The 12,418-nt window shown below is 41.4% G+C and overlaps 1 protein-coding gene across 2 annotated transcripts in view; it reads left to right on the forward strand.

The window, feature by feature from the left end:
- The first annotated feature begins 1,226 nt into the window (after positions 1–1,226).
- Ncam2 (neural cell adhesion molecule 2) overlaps positions 1,227–12,418 on the forward strand; it is a 431,206-nt gene continuing 420,014 nt past the window's right edge. For both annotated transcript variants that reach the window (XM_052741042.1, XM_052741043.1), the window contains exon 1: positions 1,227–1,524. In XM_052741042.1, coding sequence (XP_052597002.1) covers positions 1,470–1,524 — 55 coding nt within the window. In that variant the 5' untranslated portion in view covers positions 1,227–1,469. The remainder of the gene's footprint in view (positions 1,525–12,418) is intronic.

Consider the following 12,418-nt stretch of genomic DNA (forward strand, 5'->3'; position numbering starts at 1 on the left):
TTGTCTCTGTTCTTGCTGATAAGAAAATCACCAGGGAGTTCTCCGAGTCTGCAGTGAGTTAGTTGACCACTTTAACGAGGCAGAGTAAAGTGCTGACTGAAGGACCTTTTGTCAGCTGCAGCTGTTCACTATAACCCTGGGCAGAGACAAGGGCCCTGGGGCCAGAGATTCTTTCTCTTGCCAGTCTCTTGTGACAGGTGTCACATAAAAGTGACACCCGAAACCCTGTTTACCTATTCCACCAGCAGAAATCATGCTCAGCCCCAGACTTCGGGTGAAGGGGCCTGACACCAGAGCACCACACATCCCTTTCAAGTCTCACACCATTGTCACGACTGGGAGCACTTGCAGGTGACACACACACTCAGGGCTTGTAGGTGACTGACCTGAGGAAGAGTCTCAGCTCTATTCCCCCTCTTACATTCCAGGCTCTCCCTCTTCACACTCCAACGGGGAGATGCACAGTGCTAATCCTGGACAGCGCATAGCAAACCCAAGACCCTATGCAGGTCGCCCCCGTGGGTTGCATCCAACTCCAATGAATTGGCATCTAAGGAAGTACTTGACTTCGTCTTTATTGGTCCATCTAAGGTAAGAGGCCGAGGCCATTCACCCTAGAGGACAGTTGTTTCCCTCTTCCACGGGGAGTCAAAGCATTAAGGGTGCCAGACCTCCCCCCCCCCCCCCCCCGGGTGAAATCCCAAACAGACACAGACCCTGCCACCTCCGCTCTGAAGGAACCGAGGAATGCTCCACCGGCCCACTAACTCCCCCACCTACTGAGCCCTGTGCGTCCGAGGCTGGCCCTCCAGCGGTGCTCAGGGACCCCGGCCCAAGCCCGGAGGCGGAAAGAGGAAAAGGCTACAAAGTTGCAGCCTCCCCTGTTCGAAGAGCCACGGTGTGAGCGTGCACCATCGGCCCCACGGGTTGTTTTTGCCTTCTGCCGCTTATCTGTCCTCTCGCCAACGGCCTCGCTACAGCCGGACGGCAGCCTGGGCTCGAACCCGTGGCCCTGGCTTCCACTGCGGACGAATCCAGGGGGGCGGGGGGGGGTGGGGGTGGGGGCGCGCGCGTGCCTGGCTCGCCCGCTCCGCTCGCTGGCCCGCTCGCTGGCTGGCTCGGCCGGCGTGCGCGCGCGGAGGGATCCGCCGGGGCCGCGCCTCCCCGCCCCGATCCCGCCCCCTCCGCCTCCTCCCGCCGGCTCCGCTTGCCGCCGCGGCGGCCGCTGCTGCTGCCGCCGCCGCCCGCCCGCCCGCCGCCGCCGCCGCCGCCGCCGCCTGGATATAGTGCGGCAAGGCGCGGAGCTTGCAGTCACTTTGCGAGGAGGAGCGCGCGGGCTGCGGGCGGCTGGGGCATCCCCGGGAGCGGCGGCGGGCTCAGCAGCGGCGGCCGTGGCAGCGGAAGGTTCCCTCTCCTCCGGGGCTGGACTTAATAACTTTGGAACTGTCCGCCGGTGTCACGTCCTGAACATGAGCCTCCACCTCTCCTTCTACCTGCTCGGGTTGCTTGTCAGTAGCGGGCAAGGTAGGAGTGCGCGGCGGCGGCTTTCTGGCTTACTTTCCCTCCCCACCCCCCTCACCCTCACCCCCCACCCCAGCTTCCAACCCAGCCCAGAGAGAGGCACAGAGCGAGGCACCCCCCCCCCCCCCCCGAGCCCCCTGGAACCCAAGGCACCAAAGTTGCGGTGCCTTCTTGAGGCGACTGTTGGGGTTTTGAGCTCTTTCTCTCTCTTTTTTTTTCTTTGCTTGCCCCCCCCCCCCCCACCACCACCACCAAATTCTCTCCGTTTGCTCGAAAGCCCCTTTCGATAAGAGGAGACCGTGCAGAATTGGGAGATAGGCATCGGTGTGAAAGGGATCCAGGAGTGTGTGTGTGGGGGGTGGGAAACTGCTGCTTCTTCTGGGATTTTTGGCTTTCTCTCTTATTACCCCAAATTGGATGAGTGTGTTGGTGGGTGTTCATAGTTAAATATCCGAGGTTGCAGAAGGGAAGGGCACAGTGGTGTGTTTTACAGAAGCGGCAAAAAAACTATCAGCATTAAAGTCGTTTATCAAAAAAAAAAAAAAAAAAATCTCTGTGGTGTTCAAGACATTCAGTTCTTAGAGATTCTTTTCTCCTTTCCCAACACCTATTCTTGGCTGTGAAGTGAACGTTTGATGGCTTATTTATGTTGGAAACTAACGGGCCATAGATGCTCTAAGACAGCAAATGGCTAAAACTAGGGTTGTGTTGCAGGCATTCATTGTGACCCCCCACCCTCCTGTGAATATAGCAAAATCCGGACACGTTCTAACATCCGATTTGAATTACACCTGTAAGGGATTTGGGAGGTTGTGGAGCATTGGGGAGTCCCTCCCCCCATCTCTTTTTCTTTTTATTTTTTCTTTTGGGTGGGGGAGGAAAAAAAGACTGTGGTAGAATAACCCTAGGGACAATTGATGGAAGCGATCTCTGCTAGTCTCTATATGGAAGACATGCATTTATCTTTCTGGCTTACATAGTACACACGTTCACATAAAATATATTCACAATCATTCGAAAGGTTTTCAACTGTCCAGACAAGTTTGGACATTTAATTGGGGAGAGAAAAATGTCAAAATGTGCAATGGTGGAAGTCGTTCAAGGCACAGGGAATAGCCACAGCTTTTCATTTGGTTGAAAGGTATAGAAATGCCATATTATTTGTGCTGCATTTTCTACGAGATTAATAAATTGCAAGATAAGTTAAAATATCTTCTCTAAATCCAATCCTAAGCATTTTTTTTTCACCTATTCGGCGTTGCTCATTTGGTCCAGCAGGGGGTGGTAGAACTCCATTTTAAGCAAGAAATGATGGTTTCTGCTCTTGCACACACTGTCCTCCTCTCATTCTTCAGCAGGGCTTGGCATTTCGGATGTCAAGCCTCCCTTTCTCTGTCCTTCTCCCCAAACTACAGTGTTTGTCAATGATGAACCAACCGCGATTGGATGCAGATTTTTATGTTCCGAAGTAAGAATGCACATGCCGGATATTGCTCTCATTTATAAAGTGCCTCAGTCTGGAGCTCCTCTTAGGATGGGAAACATTTCAGTCTCAGAAAAAATTGCAGATGGGTTCATCTGAAGCTAATATTAGTCTCATTCGTTAATTCAGTCACTTCTCTTGCAAAGATCAGCATACCCTTGTTCGCTACAAGATACAAAGCTGTCATTTTGGAAGGCTGCTGATTGTGTTTAACTGTTCATTTATAACGCACACAAGTCTGAGTCTGAAGAGACAGGCTGAGAATTTAACTCCGATGCAATTGCAGTTAAGTGAGTGTAGTGTAGAGTAATAATGGGGCAAGTTTGTGCAGATTGATGATCACACTGTGAGCTGTCTGGAGAAAAATCATCTCAGTTGTGGAGTCTGTGCATTTATCATTGCTGATGCTAAGTGTGTTGGAATTCGGGGATAGGAGTGAGATTGGAATGTTTAAGTACCTAGGTAGAAATAGTACACAAAGACAGATACACTTTGGGTCTCTATGTGTGACATGTATTTGAAATTGTGATTCAGCTGATTTATAATCAGCACACAGGGTAGTTAGAGAGAAGAACTGTGGACCGGAGGCATGCCTGCAGGGGAACCCATATTCCTTGTCAGTGAAACGGGGCAGAAGGGTGGCATCTCTGTAAAGATGATTGCTCGCTCGCTCGGTCTAGTGCCGTGGTAGGACATGCAGAGATCCATAGCTGAGTATCCAGGGGAACTAGCTTTTGTGTGAGCAAGCATGTAGTATTGCTGTGCCATGTGTCGTAATGAAGTCAAAGACGCCTAGAAACAGAAGTCCTTATCCTGGAGTCTCATTTCTCTAGGCTGCTGTTTTCTTCTCTAATTAAGGGTGCAGCAGCAAGTATCAGACACACCACTGGGAGCTGTTTTTCTTTCTTTCTTTTTTTTAATGAACCGTGTGTAACTCACATTTCTGTTTATTCTTTTATGTTTTTATTTTTATTTATTTTTTTGATGGAGCCATGAAAACCCTACCAGCCAGTGACCCTCAGGCTTGCCTTGGAAATACTAAAGCCTCAGCTGGATGATTTATGTTTCTAACAATACGCTTGCAGGGGATTTTATGAAGCATGATTGAAGCTGTTGCTTGGGAAAGTGGTGTGCAGTTTGACTGGGGAAAGGCAACGATGATGTATTCCCTTTTAAGTAGTCAAAACGTTTTGAACCACAACAGTTGAATGGACGAAAATGACCCAAGTGAAAAACCAGCTAACTTAAGTGGATGCCAATACCATAATTAGCTAATGAGGCCTAATAGCTCCAGCCTTTACTTTCAACCCTGTGTATTGTTCATGCTGGTGAGAGCTTTTTTTTTTATTATTATTAAAAATTCAAATAGAAATGTTCTTTTAAAAGCCTACCATTTCCCCTGAAGGATTAATATCTAACGAAGGAAGGTTGTCAACTTTGCTTGTAGCTTCCCATGGAAAGAAATTTATAATTATTTGACATGTGCAATTGTTTTTACTTTATATTTAAGACTTGATCACAGCCTCTGCTGTCATAGATCTTGAGTGAGTCTCTCATTAGCAGGGCATCTGCTGTCTTTTAGTCAAATTCCCAAACTGAAATAGGAAAGGGTTGCTTCTCAAAACTTTTTGCATGTTTAAAATCCTTTTCATTTTCTTTTAAGAATCATCTTATATGATCAATGCCAGTCTGTTACTGTTGATCACATATGTAAAACAGGAGTGCTGCTCCACTGAAACCGAGCAGTGCTATCTAGTCCACTCTCTTTCAATCCGTGTCAGCCATGTATACCATCCTTAAGCCTAAACCATGGGACCTGTGAAATGCCCACTCAATGAGTGAATCTGGACATCTGCGTACACTTCTTTCTGGGAAAATACTAGTGAGTAATTAACCATTAGAGATCTGTACCTTCTGAAGAGAGAGCACAGGTGTGTGGATGCCTGCTAGCTACAAGTCCACGAATGCCCCCTTTGTAGAGGCTGTAATAGCTAATGCCTCTCCTAAAACCTTTATCTGTCTACCCTGCTCTGATTCTTTGCCCACATCCCCTTTGTGTGAGATGCCTATTGAATCAACTGTATGACCGTTTAACTTAGGAAAGATAGGCTCTATAAATTAATATTTTTTTTTTTGTCAGTGAACAGCCCAGAGGATTCCCTCCCTCTCTTGATGCCCGCTGTTCTGAGTTTCATTTCCCAAGTTGAATCTGAGCCCAGTGAGCAATAGGAGAAGTTGGAAAGTCCCGAGTGTCAGATGAGTTTTTTCATCGACACAGGGGACTGAGGTTCTCTCAGGCTTAATATCTTACAGGAGAAGCAATTAAGGGAACAAAAGCAGCTCATTCAGTAAAGGAAAAAGGTCAAGCTTCATATAATTTTGTAAATAAAATGGCCTTCCTTCCCAAATGAGCTGGTTTGTTATGAAACAGAAAGGGGCTACCCAGTCTGAAGCTGGTAAGCAGGCTGAATATTGGAGCTTGTTATTAGGTACAGGAGCTGAAAGGCAGGTCAAGTGTCCACATTGGGAAGTCTCTGGACATGGTCCTGACACTTTCTCTGGCATTTGACATTGGGGACATCATTTTAACTTAATCTTTTTTTCTTCAGGGTTATCATCTTAACAATGGACTTCTGATAGTGTGAAGGAAAGTGTTTGGTTAGTAGAAGACAGGAGCCAGAGTCTGAGATGTGCTTCTGTTGTTATTTTTAACCTTGATGGCATTACTCTGGCTCTTGGTATATGCACAATCACTTAAATAATATTAGTATTCTTAAAAAGGTAGTGTGCTTGGTTCTCAGGTTTTACTGAATTCAGAAAATTCTGAATTCCTTGCATCTTTATATCCTGCCAATTATATTGAGTTTAAGACCATTTAAAAATTATAAATTAGTTTTAATTTTCAAAATTACATGATAGGAGAACACATTAACAAGAAACCAGCACTTTTATTAAAAGTAGCATTCTGCCAGTTAACAGAGCTAAGCTGTCATTAATGGCTCAGCAAACACGTGTACTTCTCTGTGGTATCCTTTTAAATATTTTAATGGATCTTTGCTGTTTTAAATTATAAGGGCGCTAATACTCAAGAGCTGACAGCATTTTTCTGAGGTCCATACATTCGCTGTGCTTCTACCAATTAATCACGTACTATCAGTTATGTTAGAAGGCTATGATGTCCTTGGCCAGACGTTCCTAGATTTAAATATTTAAGATGGGTGCAAAAGAATTTTGAGAATCTTTGTTATCAGAGACATCAGAAGATATGTTTGAGGAACTTTAGGTTGATTATAGGTTTTTGGCTCTGCGTTGTTAAAAGTATATCACAGGGAAAGCCAAAGTCATTGTGTGTAAGAGCATAAAGCCCAGGCTATCAAGGGTCTCTTGACCTTGAAGAAGCAACTGAGATTCTCAGAACAGCTATTTGCTCATTTAAAATTTTGACCTGAACATATCCTATTGCTTAATCATGATGCTCAGCCACGAGGAATAGCTGTGATCATGATACCTGTAGGCACAGTGTAAAATATCAAGCATATTATGCCAGGTGATGTCTACCATATTCAATATTAGCATGCAGATAAAATATAATGACATATAGATATGTCTCACTTATTCAAGTATATAAAATCATCAAATTGTTCTTTGTAATTAGAAATATGTTATATGGTTAGAGACTCTCTAATTCATTGATGGTTGGGACATTCTCATTACTCATTAACATATTTTTGTTTATTTCTTTATATCTGCTTTGCTGCAGACACCTCACATTAGGCAAAAGTAGTAGTAGAACAGTTGAATACACTGTATAAAGAACAACTGTAGGAGACTCCATTTACAATCATAAGACACATGTATTAATTTTCCATGTTCAAGAGGATGTCAGTAAAAGGTCTTGAGATATGAGTTATGCTGGGTGCTTAGAGTAGACACATAATTAGGATAAGTGACTTAAATGAATATCCAATGGAAAACCACATGGGTGACAACTAGAGATGTAGCTAGAGTTTTCCTGCCTTGCCCATAGTCAGCAAATCTCTGTCACTCGCCAGTCCCACAATCGCTCAGACCCAACCAAGTAAACACAGAGACTTATATTACTTATAAACTGTTTGGCCGTGGCAGGCTTCCTGCTAACTGTTCTTATATCTTAAATTAATCCATTTCTATAGTCCCGCCTATACTTCCTGCCTAGCCACTGGACAATCAGTGTTTTATTTATTGACCCATCAGAGTAATTTGACATACAGACCATCCCACAGCATAGAGCTCTAGTTTACACATGCTTAGCTCACTTTACACAACACCAAACTTTTGTGTAGGTTTAAAAATTTAGAGATTGTAAGAGTCAGAAAAATAATAATTAGCATCTTGTTAATTGAACAGGATGGTTGTACTCATGAAGGCACAGTAGCTGTGGTTGCCTGCACAAGACCTGAACCATAAGCAAATCATAATTCTGACATGGAGTGGGGAGAAGTTCATGAACCCAACTCTTAATTGAGGAGTTAATGGACAGATGAAGGCATCTGGAAGAGGGAGAATCAGACTTATTTAAGTGTGTGGCTTTTGTTAGGTCAAATATGCTCTTGTCAGTGGCCCCACATTCAGAAATTATAGGGAATACAGATTAATGTTAATGGTTTGTCTGATAAATTAAAAAATGGAGAGGGGGACAGAGTTGGAAATATGTGAATGTGAGGATAGACATAAGATGTGCCCCAAATGATAGTGTGTGTGCTTACACTAGGTTTGATTCCCAACACTGAAAAGGCAAACATTTATCTTGCCAACCAAGCACAACTATAACAACAACAGCAACAACAATAACACACACACACACACACACACACACACACACACACAACTCACATGCCTGAACAAAGATACATTTTAATTTAGTGCCATTTTGTCAGTTAATAAATTGGCAAGTACTGGCTGGGTATAAGGCAAATATCTTCAAATTTATATATATATTAGTGAGATTGTTGTCACCTTGTAACTCAAGATTATCAAGAATCTATGGAATTATTATGTTTAGTTTTATGGGGGAGAAATTGAAATACAGAGAAAGGATCTGATTATGTATATTAATTATGATTAGTCATTATTGGAATTAGTAATTACTCTTTAATTTCATTGTCTGTTTTTTTTTTTTTAAGAATGCTTGTTGTTTTTGAGGAAAAATCTGCATACATGTTGTTTGATAGAGAATGGTAGCCCATGTTGGTAGTTGAGAAAATTAAAGACTATAGATTGGAAAAAGCAAAGATGTGTGTGAGAAAGTGATAAACCATCTAGCAAAAGGTTGTGAAACAGCAGAAGATATCATATGATTGATTATTCAAAGGTCAGAGAGTGCTTGGCATTCATCCCTTATCTTAATAAAAAATCATTGACTGCTTATTGTGCAACTCATTTGTGAATCACTCTCCCATTTACAGTTCCTTTACTTTTCTCATGGTGACCCAAGGCACAGAAAACACAAACGTCTAGTCCGAATATAAGAAATCAGAACGTTGTTGCTGGTTATTTCTGCTCTTTTCGGGGGCATGCCACCCAAGTCCCAAATAAATCACACATGGAGGCTTATTCTCAATTATAAACTCATGGCCTTAGCTTGGCTTATTTCTAGCCAGCTTTCCTTAATTTTAAATTAGCCCATCTACCTTTGGACCAAGAACTTTTATCTTTCTCTGTTTCTGTGTACCATTCATTATTTTTTACTCCATGGTTTGCTGTGTAGCTGGGTGACTGGCCTCTGTTGTCCTCCTCCTTCTTGGACTACTTCTTTCTCTCAGATTTCTCCTTTTATATCTTCTTTCTGCCGGTCGGCCCCGCCTATCCTTCCTTCTGCCTTGCTACTGGCCGTTCAGTTCTTTATTAGACCATCAGGTGTTTTAGACAGGCACAGCAACACAGCTTCACAGAGTTAAACAAATGTAACATTAAACAAAAGTAACACACCTTAAAACAATATTCCCCAACCGAATGTGAACTTGAGATGCATTTAAAGCTGAGCCTGTACTCATGAAACCATGTTTCTACTCCGTGCAGGAGAGAGCTTCAAAATGGAGAGAGTAAATGAAGAAAATGATACAGGGGAGGGGGAACCATCATGAACAAACTGTAGAAAAGGACACAGTTGTCCCAAGGACAAAAATAATGCAGTTTAATGTATCCAGTTTGAGTATTTATTCAGCTGTCTAATCTGTTGGATGGTTGGGAAAGGTCAATGGGATCCAGGATGGGATACTCTGGGCTGCTTAAGGCCCAACTCCTTTAAGGCCAAGTTAAGTTTGATGTTTAGATTAACCTTTGAGACCTGGCTATTGGAAATGAAAGCAGATTGATAAAAATGTTTGTCAGGCTACTGGCCATGTGCTAGATGGACCAAAGAAAAAATGAAGAAGGAATTACAGGACATAGACATGATTCTCTGACAGTATAAATACATCTTTTATTAAGTTTTATTTTCAATTATTTTTGAGGATGTTCTCTCTATTATGTAGCTCTGTCGTCTGTCCTGGAACTTGCTCTGTTGACCATGTTGTCCCTGAACCTCCAGAGATCCACCTGTCTCTGCCTCCCAAATGCGGGGATTAAAGGTGTGCACCACTTGGCCTGCCTGGAAGCATAAATGACCTGTGCAAGTTTAATTTGGAAGATTCATGAGAAGATAGTACTTGAAATACTGACCTTATCTACAGAAAGAATGATAATTTTTTCAATGAAAATAATACAATGAAGTAGTATTTTTGACAAATTCAATTGGTTTATAATTATCTATAAAATTCACAAAAATCATTCAGGCATGTAGTTATACATGCCATTGACAAGTTAAAAAAATAATGATTTTATTCATTTTTTTCTCTCAAAATTATTACTCCACTTCACTTAGCATTTACTTTTATTTCATTCTTGTATCAACATTTATACTTTATTCTATATTTGGAGTATGTATGGGATTTGGAGAAAAATTTCAAACTTTGCCATTATTTCATAATTTTCATCTAAACAATTTTCTTTGCATGTTCATAGCTTGTAAAAATTATTCTTGGGAGAGGAGAATGAGACAAAAATAAAAAAAATATAGTATGTATGAGAAGATTGGCAAGAAAAGTGGAAATGACTAAAGGAATATGTATATATTTCATATATAATAATATATTATATATCACAGTGAGGACCCATCAGACTATATAATTAGTCTGTGCAAATAATTATGATTATAGAAAACTGGGTCTGAAAAAAAATGGCTTAGCCGTAAGTAAGGGACATGAGTTCAGACAACCAACACCTACATGAAAAGCTTAGCACAGCGGCAGGCACTTGTTATCTCAGTGGAAGGGTTGCAGGGGCAGGAGGATGCCTGGGCCTCTAATGCTAGCCAGCTTACCCAAAATCAAGAGTCTTGCGGTTCACAGAGATACTTTCAAAAAAGTAAGTAAGTAAGTTCATTAATTAATTAATGGTAGAAAGTGAATGAACATAGCCAAGCAACCTAGATCCTTTTCCCATGTATAACTTTGTAAATACATGTGTCCATATATTTATACATGTACGCACACATAAATAGGTATGTATGCATTCATAACACCATGCTCATGAAGCACCCATGCACCATATGTATGGTTGTAGAAAACTAAAAGGTGAAATGGCACTCACAAAGATTTTGATACTGCACATACACAGCTGAAAACGTTTCCATTAGCGCCCAAGAGAAGTTAAAGGGAATAATACTTTGAGTGCCAATTTTACGCTGTGTAACTGTGGTGAGCACTTGACTCATTACCTCATTTATTCCTGATTAAATCATATTTCATAGATGATGTACCTGAGATTGAGAGTGACTGATTTGTGTAGAGCTTTTAAGTGTGTTCTCTGGCCTGCCATCCCAAATTTATAGTCAACGATCATTAAATACAGTCAAGCTGCATTTCAGTTGGTTCTGCTATAACCTATGTTTCTTGAAACATCTAGCCCAATTCGGTGAAGGAATAGAGTGAAGTGATGTGCTGTAGTGTAGAAATTGTATTGATTGATGCGGTATGTTTCCAGTTCTTTAGTTCTGAATGGCCAAGAGCAAGCTTGCTCAGTAAAAGAGAAACTATAGCAATGCACGAAGACAAATCCAAATGAAGAACATCTTCTCATGCACTTTCTTCCATTACAAATGTTGGTTTGTGAAGGGGATCTAAGGAATTTCTTAATATCATTAATACTTGTATCTTTTATACTAAAATAGTAGCCGAAGAAGCCTGGAAATCACTTTGTTCTGTGCAAACTTTTTGTTATCTACTTTATTGTTTTAATTTAAGAAAAGTGTTTGCCTTCCAAATGACTTACATCTTGATGAAAATGTCTGCAAACTCTGGGCACAAATATCAGTAGAAATTTCACTTACGTAGCTTGAGATTAAGACTGTGATGTAAAAAGATGATCTATCTGATGTCATCATTATGGTTTTATGCTTCTGTTAGAGCCGGGCTACAGATTTCTGAGGGTTTTGAATGTTCTTCCTCTTACTGTATTTTTATAACCTTTGCTATTGTAATTGCACAAATTCATAATACCTGCATCTCTTGGGAATGAAAATGTCTTCTTACAGACAGGCAGTGGTGGTGCATGTCTTTAATCCCAGTTCTTGGGAGGCAGAGACAGGAAGATCTCTGCAAGTTCAAGGTCACCTTGGTCTACAAACTACAACTTCTAGGTTAGCCAGTGCTGTTACACAGAGAAACCATGTCTTGAAAAACCAAATCAAAAAAAAGAAAGAAAATGTTTTATTGTAAACTATAATATCAGAGGCCTTACAAATATCTCTCCTTACAAAATGTGCAAGTAAGATATGTTTGAAACATGTACTATAATATTGGTATATTTCTGACACCCAAATAAGCATACTTACACTTTTATGCATTAATGAGAGACCTGTCGTGTGTGTGTGTGTGTGTGTGTGTGTGTTTATGTATGAGGCTGGGTATTGAACCTGAACCTTGTGCATTCTAGGCTAGCACTCTAACCTTGAGGAGCTATAATCTCATCCCCTTTAAACTAAAACAACTTGTCCAGTGCAGGAAGACTTATGTTCTTAATACTGGGCTATTTGATATTTTTATACTTATAGGTGTATTTAATCTATTATTTTCTATGGATCAAAAATATTGAATATATTATCCAAACAGAACTATTTCATGTTTGCCTGCTAACAGCAAACATCCCAATTTTTTTTTTCCAGTTTACATCACAAAACACAGTGAACATGAGCAAACAGGGTAGTGAAAATGCCCTCTTACTCAAAATTTTGTTGTGTTTTTTGTATAGGAAGCATGTGAAGAGCTGGTCATATAAAGATCCTATGTTACATAGTTTTCAGAAACACCTAACTGTATTTGCAAATTGTTACCTTTT

This window comes from Peromyscus californicus, unplaced genomic scaffold (assembly GCF_007827085.1).
Source record: "Peromyscus californicus insignis strain IS unplaced genomic scaffold, ASM782708v3 Scaffold_16__1_contigs__length_79575227, whole genome shotgun sequence".
Lineage (NCBI taxonomy): Eukaryota > Metazoa > Chordata > Mammalia > Rodentia > Cricetidae > Peromyscus > Peromyscus californicus.